Source organism: Sorex fumeus, unplaced genomic scaffold (assembly GCF_029834395.1).
Source record: "Sorex fumeus unplaced genomic scaffold, SorFum_2.1 ptg000072l, whole genome shotgun sequence".
Lineage (NCBI taxonomy): Eukaryota > Metazoa > Chordata > Mammalia > Eulipotyphla > Soricidae > Sorex > Sorex fumeus.
This window is the reverse complement of record NW_026606129.1, coordinates 12,359,834-12,387,761: the sequence shown is the minus strand read 5'-3', so window position 1 is coordinate 12,387,761 and position 27,928 is coordinate 12,359,834. Positions and strand designations below refer to the sequence as shown.

At 55.4% G+C, this 27,928-nt stretch overlaps 1 protein-coding gene across 1 annotated transcript; it reads right to left on the bottom strand.

Moving 5' to 3' along the window:
* Positions 1-15,738: 15,738 nt before the first annotated feature.
* Positions 15,739-27,087, bottom strand: GP9 (glycoprotein IX platelet). Its single transcript, XM_056129297.1, has 5 exons — positions 27,048-27,087; positions 24,579-24,661; positions 24,425-24,513; positions 20,202-20,330; positions 15,739-16,318 (listed from the first exon to the last, which is right to left on the bottom strand). Exons 1-5 carry the CDS (start codon positions 27,085-27,087, stop codon positions 15,739-15,741), a joined length of 921 nt encoding a protein of 306 aa, XP_055985272.1.
* Between the last annotated feature and the right edge of the window lie 841 nt (positions 27,088-27,928).

Here is a 27,928-nt window from a genome sequence, read left to right as displayed (position 1 = left end):
CAGGGCCACAGCTGACCGCGACTGTCCCTGCAGGGTGCTCTGCCCCTGGTCAATTGGGGCCCTGGCCAGAGAAAGGGCTTGGCGTGGGGCCTGCTCTGCCGGGCTCCCTGTGTGGCCTTGGGTCGGTCACTGGGCCTCAGGGACCCTCCGTTTGTGTTGGGAAGGAGGCAGGGATGGGCTGCTCGGTGGTCCCCAGGCTGCAGGCCTGGCAGTTGGCGCCCCCCGCCCACACCCCATCCCGCCGTGGGCATCTTGGGACAAGCCTGGACCTTGCAAGCTGAGGATTCTTTACCAAGCTCAGCCAGCCTGATGGGGACACTCAGAAATCACTTCTGGTGCTCTCCCTCGTCACGCCCCAGAAAGGGGTGTCTGCAGAGAGAGCCTCAGCATGACCTAATGAGCCCCATTTTCAGGCCCCGCATGTATTGGGGCGGGGCATTTCTTCCCTCAGAGCCAGGGTTGGCCCCAGCTGCTGTCCGTCTGCGTCCCAGGAGCCTGTGAGACCCGGCTGAGACGGGGGTTGTGACCCAAAGCCTGGACAGGGCCTGCTTGTAAACTGGCCTGAAGGTGCCTCAGTGGCAGAGCATGTGTGGTGCATGTAAGGCCCTGGGTTCGATCCCCAGTGCCCCAAAACTGGTGGCGGGGAGGGGAATCTTCTGGATTGCGAGGCAGCGCCAGGCCTCCGCGCACCTCTGGAAGAAAGGCCTGCAACAGCCCATGGGGTGGGGACCCCCAGTATCAGGTGCACCAGACTGTCAGGGGCCTCTGGGGACTGCCAGGGCCCACTTGGGCTTTAGAAGAAGAAAATCGAGGTGGGGGCTCCCCTTCCCCCAGTTCTGAAATCCCTCTTGTCACCTCTCACGGCCACTCGCCCCCACTCCAGTGTCGGCAGGGGGCTTCTGAAAGTGCACCCCCCAGCCCATCCCTGATGTTTCCAGTTCCTCACAGCCTCCTACAGGAAGCCCACCAGGACTGCATGTCTGGCCATACTAATGCGCCTCACCCAGCCACGTGCCTCCACCAGCCTTGGCTGTGCTGCTCCCCTGAGGTATAGACCCAGTGCCTCTGGAAATGAAATCCTGCGGGCTAAAGGCTTCCCCCAAGCCCTTCCCCACCACCCATCACACCCATAGCCCAAGAGGTCCCAGCCCCCAGGACACCTACTGGTCCCCGTGCTGACTCCCAACCTGCCCACACCCCCTGGGGGTGCAGCCCCACTGCCAGCTTGGAGGGCAGTTTTGCCTCCAGGCACTTCTGGGTGGGCCTCCCCCACAGGGGCGCCCTGGGAGCCCCAACTGCACTGTGGGTGCCGGAGTTGGGCCAGGACAGCCCACCCCGCCCCACCCACAGCCACGTGTTTGCCAGGATCTCCCCGTCAGGATCACCCGCTCGGTACAGAGTGCGGTGTTGGGGTTCCCCTTGGCCAAAGCTTCCCCTGCTCAGCAGAGATGTTCCCGGAAGCAGGGAGAGGGGCGGGAACTGGGGGGGGGGCCTGTACCCTGTGTGTGCCCATCGGTGGGTCCTACAACCTGCGAGGTGGAAGCCCCTGAATCGTGAGGCTGCTTATTGAGGGGAGGCTCTTGCCCTGGTGCTCAGGGGCCATTCCTGTCTCTGTGCTCGGGAGTGAGCCCTGCCGGTGCCCAGGGCTAAGTGGGTGGTGCAGGGGATTTGAACCAGGGTTGCGGCCACCTCAGCTGCATGGAAGACAAGTGTCTCATCTGTTGGACCACCCCGGCCCTCTTTTAAGTTTGTTACAGTCTTTTATTTACTTATTCATTTTGTTGGTGAATCTGGGGATCACATCCAGAGCCTGACATATGGCAGGCATGGGGAGTCGGGTGGGGGGAAGGTGGCCGTAACTCGTGGTGTTCAGGGGCTGTTTTTCTTGGCTCTGTGCTCGGGGGTCTCTCTTAGCAGTGCTCAGGTCACCGTATGTGGCACAAGGGTCAGCCCTATCTCTTGAATCCCCATTATTCTTTATTTCAAAATTTATTTTGGTTTGGGGGCCACACCCGCTCTGCACTCAGGGATCATGCCTAGCAATACTCAGAGGACAATACGGGGTAGAACCTGGGCCATGCTATGCACGGTAAGTCTTTTCTTTCTTCTTCTTCTTCTTCTTCTTCTCCTCCTCCTCCTCCTCCTCCTCCTCCTCCTTCTTCTTCTGCTTCTTCCCTCCTCCTCCTCTTCCTCTCTCCTCCTCCTCTCTCCTCCTCTTCCTCCTCCTCTTCCTCCTCTTCTTCTTCTTCCTCCTCCTCCTCCTCTCCTCTCCTCTCCTCTCCTCTTCCTCCTCCTCTTTCTTCTCCTCTTCCTCCTCCTCTTCCTCCTCCTCCTCCTCTTTCTCCTCCTCTTCCTCCTCCTCCTCTCCTCTCCTCTCTCCTCCTCCTCTTTCTCCTCCTTTCTCCTCCTCTTTCTCCTCCTCTTCCTCCTCCTCCTCCTCTCCTCTCCTCTCCTCTCTCCTCCTCCTCTTTCTCCTCCTCTTCCTCCTCCTCCTCCTCTCCTCTCCTCTCCTCTCTCCTCCTCTTCCTCCTCCTCTTCCTCCTCTTCTTCTTCCTCCTCCTCCTCCTCTCCTCTCCTCTCCTCTCCTCTTCCTCCTCCTCTTTCTCCTCCTCTTCCTCCCCTCCTCTCCTCTCCTCTCCTCTTCCTCCTCCTCTTCCTCCTCCTCCTCCTCTTCTTCTTCTTCCTCCTCCTCCTCCTCTCCTCTCCTCTCTTCTCCTCCTCTTTCTCCTCTTCCTCCTCCTCCTCCTCCTCTTCTTCTTCTTCTTCTTCTTCTTCCTCCTCCTCTCCTCTCCCCCTCCTCCTCTCCCCCTCTTCCTCCTCCTCCTCCTCCTCCTCCTCCTCCTCCTCCTCCTCCTCCTCTTCTCCTCCTCCTCCACATCCCCAGACATTCAGGGCTCCCTCCTGGCAGGGATCAGGGGACCCAATGCAGTGCCGGGGATTCGGACATCAAGTTCTTCCTGCCACGTTTTATTTGTTTCAGTCCCAGATCTGGCACTATCCGTTACTCTAAGAAAGCCTCGGGGCTTTTATTGTTTTCAAAACAAGTTTTCACATTTTCTCCTGTTCTTTGTCCTGCATTCTTTTCTCCTGTTGATTTTCCATGCTGGGGGCTTCTCTCAGGCCGGTACACCCTCCCCACACCCCTTGGGCCCCTGACAGGAAGCTGCCCGAGAGTCTGAGTGACCAGTTGGTCCTGGTGGGTGGCAGGACCCCCATACCCTCCCACTGCTGGCCTCCGGGCCAGGCCTGAGTGAGGGGGATGATTCAGCCCTGGCCCTGGGTCTCACCCCTGCCCTCCAGCGCCTGCTGGGCCAAGCCTGTACTTGGTCAAAGACAGATCTGGCCTTAGGATGGGCAGCAGGGCGCTTCCTCAGTGTGCAGAGGCTGTGCTGGGCTGGGCCCAGGGTGCAGAGCAAGACCCCAGACCCTCTCCCCAGATCTCATGCCCCTGATCCCACACCCCCAGTATAGACCCTGGGGTGTCTGTCTCTTTGCAAATGTTGGGTGGAGCTTCTCTTACCTGGGGGGAACAGCCTCAGGTGTTCCCATCCTTGTGAATTTACCCCTCTTTTAAAATTTTTTATTTCTTCTTATTATTTTGCTTTTTGGGTCACACCCAGCGATGCTCAGGGCTTCCTCCTGGCTCTGCACTCAGGAATCACTCCTGGCGGTGCTCAGGGGACCATATGGGATGCCGGGAATTGAACTCGTGTCGGCTGTGTGCAAGGCAAATGCCCTCTTCACTGTACTATCGCTCCGGCCCTCCCCCCCTTTTTTTAATGACCATCTAGTGATTGAGGCAGGAAGGGCAGTGTGGGGCTGCCGTGGGGTGTGGGGGTCCCTCCTCAAGGTCAGAAGCTTAGGGGGAGCATGTGCACGTCACCAGATCACCAGCTCCTGCCAGAGCTGCTCACCCCTGGTGGGAGGGTGGCCGGGCGAGAAGGGGCCTGGGAAGGGGCCTCACACATGGCTGACCAGCACCTCAGAGGGTCCCTGGACACAGCCAGGAGAGATTCTGAGCATTGTCCCCCCACCCCGAATCCCTGAGTTAAAAAAAAAATTCTGTCAGGGTACTGATCTGGGGGTGCGATTGCATTTTGAGGCTAAGTGGAGCACTGAAAAGTCACAAACAGGCTTGTCATTTCTTCCGACTGTCCTCAGAGAGATGTGACATCTGGAATCTATCACAGGCCGTGTGACAAATGTCATGTGTCTGAAATAATTTTGCTCTCCTCATTTCTTAATAAGCCCCACATGTATGACCCCACGGAAGCCTCAGCTCCGTCACACAGATGGACCCCGGGAGGGGGGGGCGGGGAGGAATGGGGGCTGGAGCCATAGTACAGCGGGGAGGGTGCTTGCTTTGCATGAAACCAACCCAGGTTCAATCCCCAGCATCCCATGGTCCCCCAAGTCCCGCCGAGTGATTCCTGAGTCCAGATCCAGGGGTCAGCCCAGAGCATCGCTAGGTATGGTCCATCCCCCTAAAACCCCAAACACCACCACCAGGCGGAGAGAGGCCAGAGGGGCCGTTCACCAGAGCAGACCTCTGTAGCTGACACAACAGATGCTGTTGGGAGTTGGTTGGGGAAGTTCTGAATTTTCAAAAGACTGGCACACTTCCAGTAAAATTCACATAACAGAATATCATCACCTGCGGGCTGGAGCTCACGCTCTGCACGGAGCAGCCCCAAGTTCAATCCTCAACACCACAGGGCCCCCTCGCAGAACCAGGAGTGGCCCCTGAGCACTGGGCTGGGGGAGCACACCAGGAAGTGTGCCCACAAAGTAAGGTAAAATGACTATCTTCCCCATTCGTATAGTCCAGCTGTGTTCAGAATATTTGCATTCTTGAACAAATCGCAGCATCCTCTTCCAACATGCAAGGCTCTGAGTTTGTGGAAGACTTAAACACTCAACAAAAGACTTGGTGAGAAACAAATTTGGGGGGAAAAGAGCGGTAGTAGGTAGGACAGACAGGGTGTATGCCTGGCCTGCAGTCGACCCAGCGTCGCATATGTTCCTCTGAGCATTTCCAGGAGTAATTCCTGAGTGCAGAGCCAGCAGGAATAAGCCCTGAGCACTGTTGGGTATGACCCAAAAACCACACACACACACACACACACACACACACACACACACACGAGCAACACTTTTTTTTCTTCCTTCCTCCCTTCCCTCTTTTCTTCCTCTCCTTCTGTCCCTCTTTTCTTCCTTTCTTCCTCCCTCCCTCCCTTTCTCTTTCCTTCTTTCCCTCCTTCCTTCCTTCCTTCCTTCCTTCCTTCCTTTCTTCCTTCCTTCTTTTCTTTTCGGGTCACACCTGGCGATGCTCAGGGGTTCCTCCTGGCTCTTCACTTAGGAATCAGTCCTGGTAGTGCTCGGGGCACCATATGGGATGCCGGGGATCGAACCAGGGTGGGCATAAGACAAACGCCCTCCCCAGTGTCCTATCGCTCCAGCCCACATACACACACCCACAACACTTTCTGTCTGATCATGAAAACTTTCTGAACCCCAAGCAAGCATCAGTTCTGCAGGTTACAAAATTCCAGTCGGTGGGCTTCTTCCGGAATCTAGAGCATCCCGTAAGGCGAGCCAAGACTTCTGCCCTGGTTTCACCAGGAGACGCGGTGTGCTGAGGCCAAGGGAACGGGGCCAGCGGGTGGGTGCCCTTCCCAGCAGCTCTCGCAGTCACGGTTTCTCTGTAGCCCTCACTTCTGTTTTCTAATTGAGGCCAAAGATCCAAACTAGCAGAACAGGATTTCAGGGGGTGAATGAACACAGGATTGGGTCGGTGGAGGCAGGAGGCAGGGGAGGTGGTGCTGGGCTTGTGTGCACTGGAGGATGAAGGCGATGGGCACCCCCTTGCAGCAGGGGCCAGAACTTGCCAGGTTTCCTTCCAGCCTCTTGAATTTGTTCTAGAATGTGGCCACAGCTAACACAGGGCGCCTGGGAAATAAAATCTGAGTGCTAGACACTCGTGTCTGGCAAAAACGATTTCCCAGGAGGAAAGGGGAGAACAAGGCCATCTCTGCTTCAAGCTAGTCGCTCCAGATCAGCTCAGAGGTGGCCCCCCAAACCTAGATACCAGCCCTACCACCTGTGGGTCCGAATTCTCTCCGCTAAGCTTCAGTTTCTCATCTAAGAAACGGAGACAATCTTGGGACTGGAGTGATAGTACAGCGGCTAGGCTGTGTGCAAGGCAAGCGCCTGAACCCCTGTACTGTGACCCCGGGGACAATTCTTACATTGCAGGGGTATTTTGAGGATTAGAGATGGCATTCTCTCTCTCTCTCTCTCTCTCTCTCTCTCTCTCTCTCTCTCTCATGTTTGCGATTGGGAATGAGACTTGGTGGTACAGTAGATGCTTTATATGTGTGTTTGGTTCTTATCACCTTTAAAAACATGGTGTGAGGTTGGAGCAGTAGTACAAAAGGTAAGGCGTTTGCCTTGCACGCGGCCGACCCAGGTTTGATTCCCAGCATCCCATATGGTCCCCTGAGCACCGCCAGGAGTAATTCCTGAGTGCAAAGCCAGGAGTAACCCCTGTGCATCACCAGGTGTGATCCAAAAAGAAAAAAACAAAATAAAACATGGTGTGGGGGGGTTGGAGGGAGGGAAACTTGGGACTCTGCTGGTGGGAAATGTACACTGGTGAGGAGATGGGTGTTGAAAAATTATGTAACTGAAACCCAACCACGAACAACCTTGTAACTTCGTATCTCACTGTGATTCAATCCAAAAATTAAAAAAAAATTAAAAATTAAAAATAAGCTGGGCAGGAAAGACAGCTCAGGCTTCGCATGCTGGAGGCCTGCGTTTGACCTCCGACGCCAGATGGTCCCTGGAGCACAGCAGGGAGCAACCCCTGAGCACAGGAGAAGCCCCCAAGCACCACGGGTTGTGGCCCAAAAACAAAACCAGAAAACCAGGAAAACACCCAAACATCAATTTTTGTACAACAAATAGCTGGGACTCACCAAAGGAAAGTTTCCATTACAATGAACGTTGCCAAGTAGCTGATTGAACAAACCTTTTCAATTTTGTATTGTTTGGGGGCCTCACCCAGCGGGGCTTGGAGGCGCCTTCCTGCTTGGTGCTCAGTGCTCCCAGCAGGGCTGGGGGCTTTTAGATCCGCACTAGCATACTGGTTTGTCCCTGGGTCCTCAGGCCACTGGGCTGCCCCACAGAGCTGTCCTTGGCAGCAGCCATAATTTTGTGAGCCAATTCCTTAATGTAAAGGTCTCCCTCCCTCCCCCGCTCCCATCTAAACGTCTGTTTGCCGGGTTTCTGGGGGAGAACTCAGACCGAGTACCCCGCAGAGCCCATTCAGACGCTGGGAAAATCCTTTCCCTCCAAGTTACCCGTCAGTGATTTTTTCCCTTTCTCCTTTCTTCAGCCCTAATGGTACTTTAGGGCCAACTTGATTTTTTTCTGGGGGTGGAAAGGAGACTTGAGAGGGAACATTCTTGCTTTTGAAATGGATCTGACCTTTAACTCTCTAAATTCACTTTTGGGATTCTGTCCCGAGCAAACAGGCTAGATGTGGGAAAAGTTCTATGCAGGAAGATTTTGTTCGCGTTGTCATTCAGTTAAGGAGCAGAGAGAACTTGAAAATAAACTAAGTGGGCCAGAAACAGGGTGGCATAGAAATTGGTCTTTGTCAGGGGTTTCATTAGAATATTGATTGAGGGGCTGGAGCGATAGCACAGCGGATAGGGCACATTTGCTTTGCATGCGACCCACCCGGGGTTCGATTCCCAGCATCCCGTATGGTCCCCAGAGCACCACCGGGAGTAATTCCTGAGTGCATGAGCCAGGAGTAACCCTTGTGCATTGCCGGATGTGACCCAAAAAGAAAAAAAAATTAATTGAAGAGTGTTGATTGAAAACTGTTAATAAGTGAAAGAAAAGCAGGCTGGCTGTTCATTGTAAAAGAATTGAACTTAGGCCAATGTCCTAAGCTAAATTTCCAATCATAGATGAACACAATCTCGCACAAATCTGATGCAATTGAAACCTGCCCTCCTACTCCCTAAAATGACTAGATGAAGGCAGGGAGTCGGTGCAAAGGGCTGGAGCTCACACTTCGCGTGCAGGAGCCCTGGGTCCCGTAACATCCAAAGAGGTCCTGGGCACTGCCGGGTGTGGCCTTTTCCAAATTAAAAACAAAACAAAAACCAGGGCGGAGTGATAGTACAAGCAGGTAAGGTGGTTGCCTTGTACATGGCTGAGCCGGGTTCGAGCCCTTGGCATTCCGTGTGGTTCCCAAGCTTGCCAAGAGTGACCCTGACTAGAGCCAGGAGTAAACCCTGAGCATCGCTTGGTGTGCTCCCTGCCTGCTACCAAAAAGAAGGAAAAAGTAAAAAAAAAAAAGAAAATGCAGGCCAGGGGTCAGAGCAATCGTCCTGTGGGTCGGGCATTTGCCTTCCACGTGGCTGACCTGGGTTCGATCCCCGGCATCCCATATGGTCCCCTGAGCACCGCCAGAAATAATTCCTGAGTGCAGAGCCAGGAGTAACCCCTGTGCATCATTGGTTGTGACTCAAAAAGCAAAAAAAAAAAAAAAAAAAAGGCAGACCAGGGAGATAGTACAGAGAATAAGGTGATTGCCTTACACAAGGCCAACCTGGGTTTGATCCCCAGCACCCCATATAGTCCCCTGAGCACCATCAGGAGTAATTTAAGGGCAGAGAGTCAGGAGTAACTCCTGTACATCGCTGGGTGTGACCCCAAAACAAAATAAAACACATCATGTGTATGTGGCCGTGATACATATGAAACATGAAAATAATGTTTTCAATTACTCTAATAAGTAAAAGTAATTTTAACTAGTCGACCAAATACATAAGCTATTTTTTTCTGAAAGCCTGGAAGACAGCCAGCGAACTCTAGCAATGAGCATCCCTCTGGGATATGAGGTTTCAGAGCTTTAAGTTTTTCTTTTAGATTTTTTTGTTTTCAGAATTTTTTGGCTTTTAACACAAATTAATAAATTAGGCTTTTAAAAGGCCTAAAATAATTCCCATTAAAAAAAAGCAACAGTTGGGAAATAATGATTTTTTTTTCTGGTGGTGATCACAGGTTTCCCGAGAAAGGCAAGGAAGGCATTAGTGTGATGGTTCTGAATGTTGTGTTTCCATTTCTTCTTTTCTTTTTTTATTTTTTCCATTCAATTTTTTTGGGGGGTTGGTTTAGGGTCACACCACTGGCTGTGCTCAGAGTTTACTCCTGGCAGGCTCAGGGAACTAGGTGAGGTGCTGGGGGTTGAACCAGGGCCAACTGTGTGCAGGACAAGCACCCTACCTGCTGTCCTATCTCTCCAGTCTCTAGACGACATATTTCTGCCTGATTCTTTCTTTCTGTGTCTTCATACCTTCCAGAAATAAAAAAGAAAAAAGACGTGTGTAAGGGGGAAAATTGCATTGATTTGGGTCTTCATTAAAAAAAAAAAAAAGAGTCCACAGAGTTCAACAGGCTGAGCCCAGGCTCTGCACACGGAGGCAGATGTGGTGTTCACACATTTCCCTCCCCTTCCCTTATGCTCTGTGGTCGTGCCCTAACCACCTGTTAGTATAGAATTCAGTACCATCGGGGGCTGGAGTGATAGCACAGCAGGTAGGGCGTTTGCCTTGCATGCGGCCCACGCGGGTTCAATTCCCAGCATCTCTTATGGTCTCCCGAGCACCACCAGGAGTGATTCCTGAGTGCAGAGCCAGGAGTAACCCCGGTGCATCATCTGGTGTGACCCAAAAAGAAAAAAAAAAGTGCCATCAAATGTATTCACAGTGTCAGGTGATTATGACCCATAGCTTTTGCTTTTCTGCCCCCCTCCCCTTTATTTAAACACTGTGGTTCTTTTTGGGCCACACCTGGCAATGCTCAGGGGTTACTCCTGGCAATGCTCAGGGGTTACTCCTAGCTTTGCACTCAGGAATCACTCTTGGCAGTGCTCGGGGGACCATATGGGATGCTGGGAATCGAGTCCCGGTCGACTGTGTGCAAGGCAAACGCCCTACCCGCTGTGCTATCGCTCCAGCCCCCTACAAAGTGTTTTGAACGATGATTTATAACAGACATTCACTATCCCAACCCCAACCCCACCACCACTGTGACCTTCCCTCGACCATTGTCTTCATTTTCCAAACCACCCCTTAAGCCTGCCCCCATCACAGGCACACAGTACTTTATTTTATATTGTTCATTACCACTGAACAGCGAACAGAATGATCAAAATATATTTCTGTAGTAGAAAATTTGTGAAAATTGTTGCATCTCACCACGGAGACACTAAGTCCATGTCTGGGGGTTTACCGAGCTGTTGTGACTGGTGAAGCTTCCTGTGCTCATGTTTTTGTTCCTTGAGATGTGCTTGTTTCTACATTACATCCCATCTGATTGGTGTGCTGCTACCAGGATGTCAGTGTTGTAGAGTCTGGAGCTGTCCTGCGGCCGCATTTGTAGCCTCATGCTCCAGAAAAGTCAGAATATTGAGCTGGGCAGGCTGGTGGGAGGCATGGTGGCGTTCCTGTGCGTGGGAGCCCCTGCAGGGGCTTTGGCAGAGTGGGAGCTGGCCGCACACCTCCTGGGTCACCCAGGAGGCCTTAACTTTTTCATCACCCCAACCAGCTCCCTGCACCCAGAGCGGCATGCACTCCTGTGCTGCTTACGCATATCTTTCCCCCTGCTAGGGTGCTCCCAGGTCACACACGGTTGTGGGACTCACAGACTGTTGTGTTCTGGGACTCACGTTCATTTCGCTGCGGTGTTCGCTCCCTTTTGGAGGCCGCACGGGCTATGGCATGCCAGGTGGGCCAGACCCATACATAGGGGCAGCCCTGAGGATTGAGCTCACGTCCTCATGTTTGCAGGCATCAAGTCATCCCTGGGGTCCCCTTTACATGTTTTATTATGTGCACATGTGTGATGAAATACACACAGACCAATGGGAATTGCTTGGCCTGCCTATTAGTACGTAATCCAGCGCCACTGAGCTGTCCACAGCATCGGGAGACCATGTCCCCAGCTTCTTCATCACCCTGACCAACATCCGGCACCCAGTTACACTCCCATCCCTCTTGCCTCTGGGAAGTTTGATTCCTCTCTCTGCCTCATTGTATTCCACCGGGTCACCCCTGCAATGCTCAGGGCTTACTCCTGGCTCTGTGCTCAGGGATCACTCCTGGCTTTGCCCAGAGCACCGTATGGGATGCTGGGGATCGAACCCGGTTTGGTCACATGCAAGACAAGAGCCTGATGTGCTGTATTACAGCTCTGATCCCAACCCCCAGTTGACTTGAAAGAATCCCCCACATTTTCAGAACCAAATGCCCTGAGCTGGGACAAGAGGAGAAAGGTAGGAGGGAGAAGAGAGGACATTTCAGGAAGATGGTAGCTTATTTATATCTCAAAATAAAGAAAGGCTTTGGAGACCTGGACTCAGGAAGTTCAACTTCCCTGGGGACTCTCCCTGTGCCTGATATTACAGACTTCCTGGGCCAACCAGTGTGGGACCCGGGAGACAGTGCCAAGGGCTGGAGCACATGGCTGGTTTGCACAGGACCCAGGCTTGAGCCTCAGCAGCAGGGAGCACCACTCTGGAGCACTCCCTTTGCTGGCATCAAATCCCAGCGCTGGCCGCTATTCCCCCTTCACCACTTGTGAAACAAGGTGAGGAAGGCGCCAGTGACAGTCACTCCCCCCAGCTGGGCCGCGTGGCTTTCTGCCTTAATGAAGTAGGTACTTGGGACAGGACACACAGGTCTGTGAGATACAGTGGGACAGTGCCTAGCACCGGGAGTGTCTGTCACCCTGTAGGAACCTGACTCCTAGGAGGACACCAGGGGGCACAGCTGATTCTGCTCCCTCAAACGGAGGGAAAACAGGCAGCATTCCGGATGTGTCCCCAAAACTGACAGACCACAGGATGGAAGAATGATTCTCCCCAGGTTTGCCTGAGGGAAGGCACCGTCATAGGAAACAGTCCAACCCACACTCTCTGAGGGCCGACAGGGGGACACAAGTGCAGAGACCTTGCAGCGGATTTATTTTTCACAATTACTAAAATAGAGAAAAACTCGAATATACCATTAGTGACAGCAAAGTGGGCCCAGAGCTGTCTCAGCTTTCAGGGTTTCAGAGAGGCCAGGGACAGGGACAGTCGCCCCCAGCCAGGGGACAGCTTTTGAGGAGGGTGGGGGGTGGACTAACCCAAACTCCTGGGGACAGAATGGACAGACCACATGGCGGCTTATAGAAGTATCAGCAGCGGGCAGAGACCAGCGGGGAGGGGCTCAGAGGACAGTGCTTGGCGTCCGTGCACTCCAGGTTCAATCCAGGGCATCATCAGGATCAACCCCTGAGTCCTGTATTGGTCACGTCCTACCTCTTTGCCAGAAAGATTTGGCATAAAACCTGAGACTAGTTATGTGGTAAAATATGGTGACTCTGGAAGATTTCATTATTATTTTTTTTGTCACACCCAATGATGCACAGGGGTTACTCCTGGTTCATGCACTCAGGAATGACTCCTGGTGGTGCTCGGGGGACCATATGGGATGCTGGGAATCGAACCTGGGATTGGCAAGCGTCCTACTGCCCTACCTGCTGTGCTATCGCTGCAGCCCTTCCATTATCTTTTTTTTTTTTTTTTTGCTTTTTGGGTCACACCCAGCTATGCACAGGGGCCACTCCTGGCTCTGCACTCAGGAGTCACTCCTGGTGCTGAGGGGACCATATGGGATGGTGGGAATCGAACCTGGGTCGCCGCAGGCACCGCTATCTCTCCAGCCCCACCTTCCATTATCCTAAGAGGTTGTTTTGTTTGTTTTTGGTTTGGGAGCCACACCCAGAGGTGCTCAGGGTTTACTCCCGGCTCTGCACTCAGGAATCACTTCTGGCAGGCTCAAGGGACCATATGGGATGCCGGAGATCAAACCCTGGTCAGCCACAGGCCAGACAAGTGCCTTCCCCACTCCAGCCCCAAGAGATTGTTTTTTGTTTGCTGCTTATGTGGTTCTGGAAGGGAAGTCAGAGCCAGACCACCAAGTCAGAACCCTGGATCCCTCATAAGGTTTCCCCTGCACCGCACCCTGGCTTTTGGGCCACCTGGTGAGGCTCAGAGGTGACTCCTGGCTCTGCACTCAGGAATTACTTCTGGCGGTGTTCGAGGGACCCTATGGGATGTCGGAGATCTACCTGGGTTGGCTGAGTGCAAGGCAAACACACTCCCCGCTGTACTATCGCTCCGGGCCCCCTCATAGGGTTTTTAACTTGAGAAGATGAGGATGAAAAACGCCACTACTACACATCTTGTCTTATGAAGATAGCTTTGAACTTGGGGACCAGCTGAGTCCTGGGAATTTCAGCAATTCCTGGAACCCCCTTTAAGGAGCAGTGCACCTAGAGACAGCCGCACAGATGCCGTAGCATTGTACAGAGAACACAGGCGCCATCGTTCATTTCTCTGTCAACTGAGGACAAAGAAATGCAGGACACAGCACAATGCGAACCCCGTGTCACAGCCAGAGAGGGAGGTGGGATAGGAGACTGCTAACAGAGGCATCTCTAGAAATAACACAGTCATGGGAAGGAAAGGCTATTTCTTATATGTGTGTGTGTGTTTATGATAACATTCCCCTACAAACTTGCCATACGACAAAAATAGTTCTGTTGGAAAGGGAGTGCCCTGCCATAGAGGCAGTGTAGGATGGGGGGATGGGGATACTGGGATCATTGGTGATGGAGAATGGGCACTGGTGGAGGGATGGATACTTGATCATTGTATAACTGAAACCCAAGCACAAAAATTTGTAAGTCTACAACTGTACCTCATGGTGTTTCACTAATAACATTTTTTTTTTAAAAATGGTCCTGTTGGTATGTACACATACTTGTAAGTGCAAAGGAAAAAGTCTAGAAAGCTTGACCACAAACTATCAGTTTGATGCCAGCCGTGAGCTATCAGCAACGGGTATCTCTGCAGAAGCCGCGGCGGTCAGAATTGGGAGAGGGGTGTACCCATTTGAAATGAGGAAACTGAGGTAGGTGAGCGCTTCTCGCTGAGTTGAACCCACTTTCTTAGAGCTACCTCGGAAACCCAAAGCCAAAACCAAAGTGCAAGTCAGCTCAAATTAGCATCCACAGAGCCCTCTAGAGAACTGACAAGGGGGTTGGGGCAGTGTCAGCTGAGCCAGGCTGTTTCCAGAAGATTCCCCAAGCTCCTGAATTCCCCCTGGGGCTATGGAGCCCAGGACCCATCTTCCTCTGGCTGCCCACAGGACATACACTCAGTGGCCCAGGGGCTTGGCTGGAGATGAATGTTCGCCGCTCTCAGGACTTGCAGGCTGTGAACACACAGGGATGGACGCCACGTGGCTCCCGGATGCCCACACGGGGCCTGAGAACCTCAGTGTGCACATGCATGTGTGTGAGCATGCAATTGTGTGCACATGAGTGTGTGTATGTGAATGCTTGTGTGTGCATGACCACGTGTGAGCATGCTTGTGAGCATGTATGTGTGTGCATGCATATGTGAGTATGTGAGCGTCCTTGTCTCTATGAGCGTGCGTGCATGTGTGAGCTTGCGTGTGTGCATGCATGTGTGAGCGTACATGTGTCTGTATCTGTGTGAGCACGTGTGTGTGTGCACGCAGGCACACATGTGGCCGCGTGGCTCTGAGTCTGCAGAACCGTGAGCTGTGTGCAGTGTTGGGGTCACGCTGTGGGCCGGGGCTCAGTGTGGTGGGTGCACCCTTTTCTGAAAGGGCTCAGCAGTGTCGCCTCTCGCTGGACAAGCACACACCCTTAGCAGAGACCTGCCTTTAAGGGCAGGGGCTGCTGACCAGTCCTGGGCCGACTCCCCAGGGTCCCCTTTGTAACCCCAGCCAGGACTCGAGCACCCTGGCGGCAGGCCCACTGGCTTGAGGACGGCACCCCAGGTCCCCGGTACCCGGAGGATGCACTCGGCAGCTGCCAGGAGCCGTGCTGAAGCCCCCATCCCCCAGCTTGGGGCAGCTGGCCACCAGGCGTGAGGGAAGCGGTGGTTGAGGGAAAGCCGTGGTTGGGAGGGCGAAAGGGTGTGTCCCTCGGCATCTGATGGTGCTGTCAGGATGGTGAATGACAGTGACAGTTATTGGTGCTTTACCCCCAGTGGACAGGTCTGGGTGGTGATACCACCTCGCACGGAGGTGGAGAGGAGGAAGGGGCCCCATGGAATGGGGGGTCCGTGGGGGCCCGCCTGGAGTGAGGCAGTGGGGCTTCCACAGGGGACAGAAGTCACCAGCCAGGAGCGCTGGCTCTGGTGGCCCTGGCTGGCCTGGCTGGGGCCGCCTGGGCACGGCTCTGCTGCCATGGAAGGGGCCTCTGGCTGCAGGGGCAGGGCTGAGTGCCAGAGGCCATGGGGGACTGGCTGCGCCCCTCACCCCACCCCACCCCGTCTGTGCTGCTGGCTGGGTGGGCCTTGGGGAGGGGCGGGATGGGGTCGGGGAAGGAGGACCCGAGGCAGGAGCGCGCCCTGGGTGTCAGAGAGGGGGGAACTGGGGGTGCCTATGAGGGGCGCATTTTACGAGAAAAGCTGGATGAGGGGTGGCAGGAAAGGCCCGAAGTGCGTGTTGGAAGCCGGTGGCGCGGGTGCCAGGCTGCGTGGCTGCGCAGAGCGAGTCGGTATGGGCAGCTGCAGGTTTATTGTGACCCCTGGGGCTCGCGGGGGGCGGCGGGGGGTGGGGCGGACCCCCGGGCTCAGCGCGGGGACTCGGAGACCGCGCACAGCAGCCCGGCCAGGAGCGCCAGGGCCAGCAGGGCCACGGCCACCAGCGCCACGTCCCACCAGACCCGGCGCCAGGCCTCGGCGTCGCGTAGCCGCCAGCCGCAGCTGCCCAGCTCGTAGCCCGTGAGCTGGCCGAGCGGGCGCGCCGTGGCCCGGGCCGGGCTGGCACAGCGCACGTGCTGCAGCGCCCCGGGCATGCGGTCCTCCAGCCAGAGGCGCAGGTAGGTGAGGTCGCAGTCGCAGTGCCACGGGTTCTGCACCACGTCGAGCGTCTGCAGCTGCGGCAGGTGGTCGAAGGCGCCGGCGGGCACGGCGCGCAGGCTGTTGTTGGCCAGCAGCAGGTGGCGGGTGTGCGCGGGCAGCGCGGGCAGCGCCGAGAGCCCGCGGCCCGCGCAGTCCACCCACAGCCCCATGGTGTCCAGGAGCTGGCAGCTGCAGGGCGCGGGGCAGTCGCGGGAGGGCACCGCCGCCGCCGACGCCCAGAGCAGGAGCGGGAGCAGGAGCAGGGGCTTCCCGGCGGACATCGGGTGGGCTGCTGCGGGCGGGGAGCGGCTGTCAGGAGAAGGTGGGGCGTTGGGGGGGGCGCCAACACCCGGTCCCGGGGGGCAGCGGGCCCACGGGACCTGGGGCCTAGTGCGCACGCTCCCCCCCACTTGGTGAGTGGTGATGGGGGTCCAGACACGGGGCTGTGCAGGGGTGAGGTCTGTGGTTGGGAGGGCGAAAAGGTGTGTCCCTCGGCATCTGATGGTGCTGGAGAAAGGGAAGGTGCTTCCTTAGGGGCGGGGCAGAAGCTCCAGGGCCCAGCAGCTCCCAGGATGGACCTGGCTGGGGAAGGGCCTTGCAGGGGCCTCCCAGGCTGCCCGGCCCAGAGACGCAGCCCGGGACGTTCGTTCTGTGCATTGTGCAAGGCTTGGCCACCCTGAGGTCAGCTCTGCTAATGGGCTCCAGGAGGCCACAGAGGAAGGCTGACCTCCAGGCTGGGACAGTGAAGGCCAGAGAGAGGAGCGACCTGTGCAGGCTGGCCAACCCGTGTGTGTGTGTGTGTGTGTGTGTGTGTGTGTGTGTAGGGGGCTGCCCCAGCCTCTGTGTGTATGTCTATATGTCTGTAGGGGGCTTCCCAGCTCGTGTGTGTGTGTGGTGTGTGTGTGGTGTGGTGTGTGTGTGTGTGTGTGTGTGTGTGTGTGTGTGTAGGGGGCTGCCCCAATCTGTGTGTGTGTGTCTCTCTGTGTCTGTGTGTGTGTGTGTGTGTGTGTAGTAGGCTGTTTGCCTCTAAGGGGAGGATTGGAGGCCGGGGCGATAGTGCAGCAGGTGGCCATTTGCCTTGCATGCCAATGATCGGGGTTATCCTCGGCCCCCCCATAAGCTCCCCTGAGCACCGCCAGGAGTGATTCCTGAGTGCAAAGCCAGAAGCAAGCCCTGAGCATCGACAGGTGTGTACCTACTTACCTCCCCCCACAGGAAGAACCAGAACCCGAGGCCGAGCCCCACCCGCCCTGTGCTCCAGAGGGAAGGGCCAAGAGGGGGTCGGCTGGCCCAGCTCCCCTTGGCCCGGAGGCAGCGCCGGCTCTTACCTCTGAGGCCTGCAGCTGGACTCTCCTCTCTGGGCCCTGCCCCGTTCTGGTGGGGTCGTGGTGGGCCTGAGGGGAGGAAGGAAGCGATGGAAATAGCCCCGCTTATCCCTAGTCCCAGAGGCCAGCCCAGGCCCGCCCACCCCCAGCTGACAGAACAGCCCTCACAGTGTGCCTCACGGCATGGCCCCTGCCTTGGTGGCCTCAGCCCAGGGCACAGGTGTGTTGGGACGGGGACAGGGCTGCTCATGGTTGTCCACCTTGTAGGAGTGTGTGTGTGTGTGTGTGTGTGTGTGTGTGTGTGTGTGTGTGTGTTGTGTGTGTGTGCACCTGTGTGCCAAGAACCACAGCACACCTCCCTCCCACCCTGCTCTACTCTGCTTTGTGGCCTGTCTGACACTACCCCCTTTCTACTCAGTCCCATATATTCCTTCTGGGTTGCAAGTCCAGCTGTGCCCATTCCCCCAGCCCCCAGCCCCCATCTCTCCAGCCCAGCCTCGGGTGCCCAGGGTCACTTGGGCAGCCCTCTGCAGCCCACAGGGTCCTTGTATTCCCCAGCACCTAAAACCAGCCTTCTCTCAGTATTCTCTGCCTTGGGAGGGCCGGGCCCACCATCTCTGCTCAATCCCCAGCCAGAAACCCAGGGTACCCGGGACCCCACTTCTCCTCACCTCACGCCCACATCCCATCAGCCACTAGCCTGAATTCCCTCCCCTCTCTGGACACTATCCCCACTCTGCCTTCCTCTCCTCCCTCCCTCCCTGTCTCCCTCCCTCCCTCCCTCTCTTCGTTCCTTCCTTCCTTGCTTCCTTTCTTCCTTCTCTCCTCTTTAACCTCTCCCTCCCTCCCTTCCTCCTCTCCATCTTCCTTTTTTTTCCTTTTTTTCCCTTTTTTTTTGTGGGTCACACCTAGCCATTCACAAGGGTTACTCCTGGTTCATGCACTCAGGAATTACTCCTGGTGGTGCTCGGGGGACCATATGGGATGCTGGGAATCGAGCCTGGGTCGGCCACGTGCAAGGCAAATGCTCTACCCGCTGTGTTATTGCTCCAGCTCCCTCCATCTTCCTTCCTTCCTCCGTTCCTCCCTTCCTCGCTTGCTTCCTTACTTTATTCCTCCTCTCCTCACCTCTCTCCTTCCTGCCTCCTACCCCCTCTTCCTCCTCCCCATCTCCCTTCCTTCCTTCCTTCCTTCCTTCCTTCCTTCCCTCCTTCCTTCCTTCCCTGCTTCCTCCTTCCTTGCTTGCTTCCTTTTTCACTTTTGGGCCACACCCAGTGGTATTCAGGCCTTACCCCTGGCTCTGTGCTCAGGGAATCACTCCTTACAAGTATGGCTTGGGGGGTCATATGAGGTGCTGGGGATCAAAGCCAGGCCCAGTGCATGCAAGGCAAATGCCCTCCCTGCTGCACTATCACTCTGGCCCCTGACCCCCCGCTCTGATCCCGCCTTCTTTTTTTGTAATTTTTTTTAATCTTATAAGGTAGTTCACAACATTTGACTACATTTAATATTCAAACACCAATCCCACCACCTTTACACTTTCTCACCGCCATATTTGTGATGTTTCCATCCCAAACCCCAATCCCTGTGCCAAAACAGAACCGAAATAATATATTTTGTATTGTTTGTTATGAAAAACTGCTGAAAATGCTACAAAAATGTATCCATAGAGGAAAGAGTGTGAAGATTGTTCTATTTTAGCAGGGGCCATTAAGACCTTCTATAAGATATCACGAACATGTTGTTAAAGGTCGAGCCTGTGAACTTTCATATATATCTGTAAATAAATAAATATATATATGTATATATATATACACACACACATATATTTCCGTCTATGATTGGTTGGGCTGGAGCAATAGCACAGCGGGTAAGGCGTTTGCCTTACAAGCAGCCAACATGGCCGACCCGAGTTCGATTCCTCCACTCCTCTCAGAGAGCCCAGCAAGCTACCGAGAGTATCTCATCAGCACAGCAAAGCCTGGCAAGCTACCTGTGATGTATCCAATATGCCAAACACAGTAACAATTGTCACAATGGAGACATTACTGGGCCCACTTGAGCAAATTGATGAATAACAGGAGAACAGTGACAGTGACAGTGAGTGATGATTGGTTGCTACTTTTGAACCCCATCAAATGTGGTGTGGTACTCTTAGAAAATGGGTAGGGTGTGTCTTATGATGTGTCCTGCGGCCGCATTTGCGGCCACACAGTGCAGGAATACGTTTACTCTTGTGCAAGGCTTGGCTGAGCACAGCGGTGGTTGGGTTCTGGAGGTTTTCGGCTGCTGGATGACCCTGCCTTCTGACCCCTCTCTCAGATGGTATTCACCCCCGTCTCCTCTGCTCCTTCCCCTGCAGAATGGGAACCCCGATTTCTCTGTTTCCCAGCAACTGCTCCTCACATAAACCCCAGTTCCTGGGGGCGTGTGATTTGGCCAGGCCATCTGCTGCTGCCCCCCCGCCCCCCCCCCCCCCCGCCACTCCTGCCTTCTGGGCAGCTCCTGTTCACCTGAACTCCGTCTTCCTCCAGCCCCAGTGCTCATGACCATAATAAGCCTTGGGCATCCTGGCCTCACAGCTTGTTGGCCGCTGTCTCCTGCTGGGTTCTGCCCTTGGTCAGCCATAGACCGGGCATCACCCGCAATAGCTTCACTTAAGCACCCCACCACCCAATAGCACCTCCACATGTTCTGCTCGGGCCAGTTTCAGCCCATCCCAGAGGTTATCATGGTTTGCAGGCCAGTGTCCTTGTCACTGTCCTTGCATCCTGCTCACCAACATGGCCTCACAAGCTAACACTGGAAAACCGTCCACCCCACTATGTCCACTCTCCCTGGGTGCACACTAAGGTTGAGCTGGACACCTGGCCTTTGAGTCAAAGACTACATCTCCCAGGCGCCTTTGCCGCAAGGTGCAGTCACATGACCAGGTGTAGCCAATGGGGAGCAGAGAGGACCGGAAGTCTGCTGCTCTAGGTTCCTCATCCTGCTGGCTGCAAGGGCAGGGAAGGGGAAGTGAGGGTGGTCCAGGGCGCAGAGCAGGAAGCAGAGGAAACCTGGGTCCTCAGTGATTCTGGAATGCAGCCCCGGGGCTCTCCTTGAATGACCCCCCCCAAAGGCCAGCTTTGCCTTGCTTAGCTGCCTCTCAGGGCGGATGTGCTGCGGGCACCAGCGCCCCTGACCCGAGCCGGCGCGCGCCGCCACGTGTGCACCTGCCCAGGTCCCCACAGGCCTTTCCCTCACCCCCAGATGCAGGGGCCCCGAGGATGGGGGGAGAACCCCCTGGGCCCTGTTGGCGGTGGACAGGAAGCGAGGGATACTGCAAGGGGAAGTTGGACCCCGCCTGCGGCTTGATGACCAGGCCTTGGCTGAGCCCTAGGCCGGTGGTGGACACTCACTTCTTCCCTGCCTGGGCTTCGGCCTGTTGAGACCAGCAGAGAACCCAGAGCCCAGAAAGTGTGACACGGTCGCTCCAGGGCTGGCTCAGAGGGCCGAGCTGGGCTTTGTTTTAGGTTTTTCCAGAAAAGAATTTGGGCCGCACCCGTCAGTGCTCAGGAGCCTCTCGACTGCACCCAGGACTTACTCCTGGGGGGCTTGGGGACCATACGGAGTGCTGGGGATTATCCCAGGCTGGTCGTGTGCAAGTGCCCCACCCGCTGTAGTATCTCTCCAGCCCCCCAAGTGCAGGCTTTGTAGACAGGAGCCCAGGTTCGATCCCCAGCACGCCCCCGAGCACCAGTGGGAATGATCCCTGAGCATCACCAATGTCACCCCAAAGCAGACAGACAGAAACAAGTGAGGAAGCAGATGGGTGGGGCAGTGACCCCGAAGGTGGTGGTGTTTGTTGCTTCAACAGGAACAGAACTGTGAAGGTGGGCTCTGAATTCCATCCTCACTCATGACATCCTGCTTTTCGTTTCTTGGTTTGGGGCCACACCCGGCGATACCCAGGGGTTCCTCTATCGCCCTCTCCACCGTCTCTCCAGCCCAGAACCCCTGAAGATCAGTCTCTGCTCACTGTCCAACCCTCGGCCCAGACCTGTTCCAGAACTTTCCTCCTCCCCCATCCTGCCGCTTTTGTGGTGGCTCCTTATCCCCTCAGCTTCCCAGTGCCCCCCTCCCCCACCGCCAAATAAAACCCCGCTCCCCCATGGCCCCTGCAAGTTGGCTCCTGCCTACTTCTTTCTTTGTTTTGGCAGGGAGGTGTTGCGCCATACCTGGCAGCACTTGGGGGTCACTCCTGGTGGTCCTTGGGGGGACCATGCATTGCCAAAGATCAAACGGGGGTCAGCTGTGTGCAAAGCAAGTGCTTTAACCCCTGTCCTGTCTGATCTGTGCCCCCTCCGGCCCACCTCTTGATCCCACTGAGCACCTCCTCTGCTTAGTAACCTCCAACCAAATAGATCTGCTTTTCTTCCTCCCCAGACATTCTAGAATCTTCCTGCCTCAGGCTTTTGGCTCGGACTGATCTCTCTGGCCTCCTTCTCCCAGTCCCTCCCAGTCATTGCAAATGACAGTCTCAGTGCCGAAGACCCCTCAGAGCTTCAACCTGTCCACCCAAGGTCCACACACCCACCTGGACAGTGCTGACTGTCTGCGTGGCCAGTGGGACTGGCTTCACTGAGCGAGAGCCCACAAACTTTCCTTCTGACAACCATTTCCAAAAGTTTCAAGAGTGAGCTGAGGCCAGGGACGCAGCTCAATGGGCTGAACACAAACTTGGCCAGCTGGACCTGGGTTCAATCCCAAGGACCCCGTGGCCCCCTGAGCACACGGCCGATTGTGGCCCCCAAACCTTGTCTCCTCCCCACAAAGACAGTGTGTTGGTTCTAAGAAAAATACCAGGTGGATGACAGGACCGCTGGGAGTGGACACAGACGACAGCCTGCTCAGTGTCACTCTCCCCTGGGGCGCACTGGAACTCGCTGCTGGCTGGCCGGTGGCTCTGACCAGTCCCGCTGTCCCCCTGAGCTTGGTCGCCACCTAGTGGCAGGTGTGTGCAGCCTCAGGCTATTTTCCGGTGGAGGTTGAGGGAAGGTGATTTAAGGGCAAAAGAAATTTTATTGTCAGAAAGTCAGAGAGGGCATTGGTTAGACATTTGCAGGCATTTACCCAAACTTTCAGGTCATTTGAACAATCCCACAGGCACCTTAATAAGCAAGGGCCAGGGTAAAGTGTGACACGATGCCTAAAATCCAATTTTCCTGTTTTTTTTTTTCCCGGAGACGCACTAGCACGGTCAGCCCATCCCTGCGTGTCCTGCCTTCCCTCCACCCACGGTCAGAACAAAAAACGCGGGGTTCCCCTGGGCTTACTCTCTACCTTGCTGTTTTGAAATTTATCTCCTTTTGTTGGTTTGGTTTGGAGCCACACCTGGCGATGCTCAGGGCTTACTCCTGGCATTGTGCTCTGGAGTTACTCCTGGTGGTGCTCAGGGGACCTTATGGGTCGCCGGGGATTGAACCTGGGTCAGCTGCATGTAAGGCAAGCGCCGTACCCGCTGTACTATTGCTCCTGCCCCCACATTGATCATCCTTAAAAAGTTGTTTTGTTTTGTTTTGCTTTTGGGTCACACCTGGCGATGCTCAGGGGTTCCTCCTGGCTCTGCACTCAAGAGTTACTCCTGGCGGTGCTCGGGGGACCACATGGGACGCTGGGAGTCGAACCCGGGTCGGCCGCGTGCAAGGCAAACGCCCTACTCGCTGTGCTATCTCTCCAGCCTCTCCTTAAAAAGTTTTTTATTTGGGGAGATCACACTGAAAATTCTGGGGGGGGGGTGGGACACTCCTGGCGGTGCTTGAGGTGAGGGTGGAGTCACTCCCCATGGTACTTAGGGGACCACGCAGTGCCGAGGAGGGCTGAACCCGGATGCAGAGCTCCGGCCATGAACCATCTCTCTGACCTTGACATTCCAGATCATTTTCTCTTGGAATTTGTTTTGGAAGCAAAGTCCTGCGGGACCAGCAGTGCAGGCATGGGACTTGCAGCCCCCGCTCACGTGTCCTCCTGGCCCTCGGGCCATCATCCCTCAGACCTGCGCAAATCTGCCTGTCTGGATCATGGTCATTGCCCCCAGCAAACGGTCCCCTCCCCTCCCCTATCCTGTGCCCTTGAATGTTCCTTCAGCCCATGCTGTGGACCCCTGTCCTCCCGCCTGCTGGGGATAAATGTCTGGTCTCCACCGTCACCAAATACCGAAAGTCATGCCCCCCCCGCCCCCCGCCATCACACCATGTTTTGGGGACGCATAATTTATTTTTATTAGGAAGCGTACTCGTTATCCCTTGCTACATAAGACATCATTTCCCCCACAAAGATGCAGTAAAGGAAAATGTGCTCATTTACTTTCTTTTTTTGTTTTGTTTTTTGGCTTTTGGGTCACACCCTGCCAGGCTCAGGGGTTATTCCTGGCAGTGCTCAGGAGAACATACGGGATGCTGGGGATTGAACCCTGGTCAGCCGCACGCAAGGCAAACGCCCTCCCCGCTGTGCTATCGCTCCAGCCCCCACTTTCTCAGACTTTCTGCTGGAGAGTTCGGGACTTGGCTGGGCTGTGCTGGTCCCTAGATGCTGCGGTCAGCAGAGCGGTCGGGAACAGGGTCCTGGGATGGCTGGGCCCAGGCTGGGGCCTTGGCTCCTGTGGCCTTGGCATGAGCCGGGGCGCAGGGAGGGCGCAGTGAGTGGCCAGCTCGCTAAGTGGAGGTCACACTCAGGGGACTGCGGCTTTCATTGAGTGGAAGCAGTGACAGACGAGCCCGAGGGTGGCAGGGACATTCCAAGCTCAGCCATGTGATGTGGAGACTCGGCTCTGAAGGATGCGGGGAGGGACTCTGGAGGCGTCTGGGCTGGGGTGTGGCTGAGACTCAGCGGGGGTGTGGGGAGATCCCGCCTTATTTGGTGGGTCCCCTCCCCATCCCCACCCTGTTTTCCTTCCTGATTCTGGGATTCTGGGTTCCCAGGAATGGAGCACCTGCCCCCAACTGTGGAGGCCTCACCTTAGCCATGGATACACCGCCCAGGCAGAGTGGGGGGCCTTGCGCTCACCTGGGCAGGGGCAAACCCCATCTTTCTGTGACACTTTCCTCACTGCACCCCTTTCCGGTCAGCGACTCCATCGATGGCCCTGCCTGCTTGGTGGGGACCGATGGGCCGCTGAGACGGGGCCTGAAGCCGAATCTGTAGACCAGGCAGGGGGGAGGGGGGGGTCAACAGATCCCCTGCCCGTGGTCGTGGGTGCCCACCTTAATGTACAACATGTGATTATAATTTAGCAATACTGTCTTGTGCATGTGTGAGTTGCTAACGAAGTAGATCTTAAACCCACCTAAGAGAGATAGAGAAGAGAGCAGTATGGCAATAATCGCAGGGAATGCTTATGTTGGACAAGATTTGAGGATTAAAATTATGTAGAGGAGGGCTGGAGAGATAGCACAGCGGGTAGGGCATTTCCCCTGAGCACCCCCAGGAGTAACCCCTGTGCATCGCCAGGTGTGACCCAAAAAGCAAAAAAATAAAAATAAAAAAAGATAATAAGGGGCTGGAGAGATAGCACAGCGGGTAGGGCGTTTGCCTTGCACGCGACCAACCTGAGTTCAATTCCCAGCATCCCATGTGGTCCCCTGAGCACCACCAGGAGTAACTCCTGAGTGCAGAGCCAGGAGTAACCCCTGTGCATCGCTAGGTGTGACCCAAAAAGCAAAAAAAAAATTATGTAGAGGAATATTCTTGAAACGTTTCAGTATCAATATTGCAAACTACAATGCCCAAAACAAGAGAGAGAGAGAGAGAGAGAGAGAATTTGTGAGTTTGTCCTGGGCCATTCGCTGGGGAGATCCCAGTGTCCCCGCAAACTTGTTCACTGTGAGAACAGCTGGGACCTGCCACCCTGTCAGGCCTTTGCTTAAGGTCACACCCACGGTCAAGGTCTCCTAAGGCTCTGGTCATTCCACATGGGTGGATGGGACGGGCACCCGGCTGCAGGCCAACAAGGCCAAGGGGTCAGCAAAGGTCCACCAGGCCCAGTCCACAGACATGGCTGAGAGGCCGTCTATTAAGTGTTAATTTTTTTTTTTTTTGGTTTGTTTGCCAATCCATATTCAGGAGTCGCTCCTGACTCTGCACTCAGGAATGGCGGGGTTGGGGCACCAAACGGGATGCCGGGGATTGAACCCGGGCCAGTTGTATGCAAGGCAAACAAGTACTGTGTCTCTGGCTCCAGAGAGTTTTAATTTGGTTTTGGGGGTCGGGCACAGCCAGCAGTGCTAGGGTTTTACTCCTGGCTTTACTCAGGGATCATTCTTTGTGTGTGTGTGGTGGCGGGGGGGGGGCACACCTGGAGATGCTCATGGCTTCCTTCTGAACTCAGGAATCACTTCTGGAGGTGCTTGGCAGTGCTCAGGGGACCAGATGGGGTGCCAGGGATTGAACCCAGATGGCTGTATGCAAGGCAAGTGCCTGCTATGCTATTGCTCCAGCCCCCCAAATTTTTTTTTTTTTTTTGCTTTTTGGGTCACACCTAGCGATGCACAGGGGTTACTCCTGGCTCTGCACTCAGGAATTACCCCTGGTGTGCTCGGGGGAACATATGGGATGCTGGGAATCGAACCCGGGTTGGTTGCGTGCAAGGCAAACGCCCTACCTGCTGTGCTATTGATCTAGCCCCTAAAATTTTGTAATTTTTTTTGGTGTGTGGTGCCACGGATTGAATCTACAGCCTCGTATGTGCAAGGCATGAGCTCTGTCACTGAGTCCCACCCTGTGGATTCGGAGATGTGTAAGCTGACATGGTGATCAGCGCTGCCCCAGCTCCTCTCCCAGTGACTCCCGGAGACCATCTGGGATGCCGGGGATTGAACCCGGGTCGGCCGCCTGCAAGGCAATGCCTCCTCGCTGTGCGGTTTCTCAGCCCCTCCCAGCACTTACTTGAATCCTCTTTCCTGTGACAGTTTTTCTCTGAGCAGAAACCTCCAATTTTGACAGGAACCGCCTGGAAGGATCATTAACTGGGGTGTAGCATGTAAGAAAGAGCGATTCCTTGGGCATTTGGATGCCAGCCCCACCCTCCATGTTATTTCCCGGGAGTTCGATGGTTCCGAATTTTACACAAAAAAGAGTCTGCGATCTATTTGGAGTTAATCTGGGCTGAACATATTTTTGTTGTCCTCTAGGTGGGTTCCACTTGTTACGGCACTCACCTTCTTTCTTACTTTTTGTTTGTTTGGTTTTTTTTTTTGGTGCTCAAGGCCGGGTGGAGTGATAGCACAGTGGTAGGGCGTTTGTCTTGCATGCAGCTGGCCCGTCCACGCCGGGTTCAATTCCTCCACCACTCTCGGAGATCCCAGCAAGCTACCGAGAGTATCTCGCCCGCACGGCAAAGCCTGGCAAGCTCCCCATGACGTATTCGATATGCCAAACACAGTAACAAGTCTCACAATGTTACTGGGCCCGCTCGAGCAAATCGATAAACAATGGGAGGACAGTGACAGTGCTCAAGGCTTACTCCTGTCTCTGAGCTTAGGAATTACTCCTTTTGGAGGCTGGAGGACCATAAGGGATGCCAGGGATCGAATCCAGTTTGGCCACATGCAAGGCAAATGCCCTCCCCGCTGTACCATGTCTCTGGCCCCCACACGTCTCCCTCCTTCCCAGTTATCAGGCAACAAACGCTTCCTCTGCCGGAAGCACAGCAGTCTTTGTCCTTTGGTCTTTACCGTGAGGCTCTGGGGTGCTGCAGGAGAGATCAGAAACCATGGTCCCCTGGACATGAGCCCTGCAGCCTTCCCCGTTCTCTGCCCCCCGCCGACGTTGCTGCAGTGACCCGGGCTGGACAGCACAGTTTGTGCCTGCCCGGTGGCCGTGGTACTGGCCGTGGAACTCAGCCTTCTGTTGGCTCCCGAGTTTGCACATGTGCTCACGGGCGCCGCCTGTGAATGTTTTGGGCTGTGCTGCTGGCCAGGGGTCACGGCCAAGTCTGTCTGTGCCTGTCAGGGCCCAGTCCGAACTCCAGAGCTGGGGTGCGGTCTGAGGCTGCTTGCCGTCCCATGCTCGGGGTCACAGGCCACAAAGCTGCTCGGATCACGTGACCACGGATGGTGGCACCTGGCATATCATTCAGGGGTCTCGCGCCCTGACAAGAGCGAAGCCTTCTCCTAACCACTGCCCTGTCCAGGCTTCCCTCCCCCCGGCCCCCGCAGCAGGGCTTCCTTGCTGGTAGTTTGTGATTCTCCCTGTCCTGCTCATCCGTCTCTCCAGGTTTGGGGGTGCAGCTCTCTAGACCCCCAGGCTTCATACACGAGGGCCTGGAAGCCAGAAACTCTCCCCCTTTCCATGACAGTATTGACTCACGCCCCCCTCCCCTCCGCGCAACACACACACAGCTGCCCGGCTCTAGGTGGCCATCCTGGCTGGTCCTGCAGCTGGGCCTGGGCTGGTGCAAGGGGTGCCCGGAGGTGGGAGCCGAGGGAAGAGGCTTCTCCGTCTCCCCTCTGAGGGTGGAAGGGCAGGTGCAAGGCTGGTCACCGGCTTCTGCCAGGTGGAGGGGGGCAGCGCCCCAGGAATGACATCCTGGGCCACCACGCGGAGCAGAGCGGCT

Coding starts and splice junctions, on each gene's coding strand:
- GP9 (XM_056129297.1), bottom strand. CDS start 27,087: ATGGTTTCTGATCTCTCCTGCAGCACCCCAGAGCCTCACG. Junction 24,662..27,047: donor CAGCACCCCAGAGCCTCACG/GTAAAGACCAAA, acceptor TATCTCTCTTAG/GTGGGTTTAAGATCTACTTC. Junction 16,319..20,201: donor GTCTTTGACTCAAAGGCCAG/GTGTCCAGCTCA, acceptor TTCTCCTGACAG/CCGCTCCCCGCCCGCAGCAG.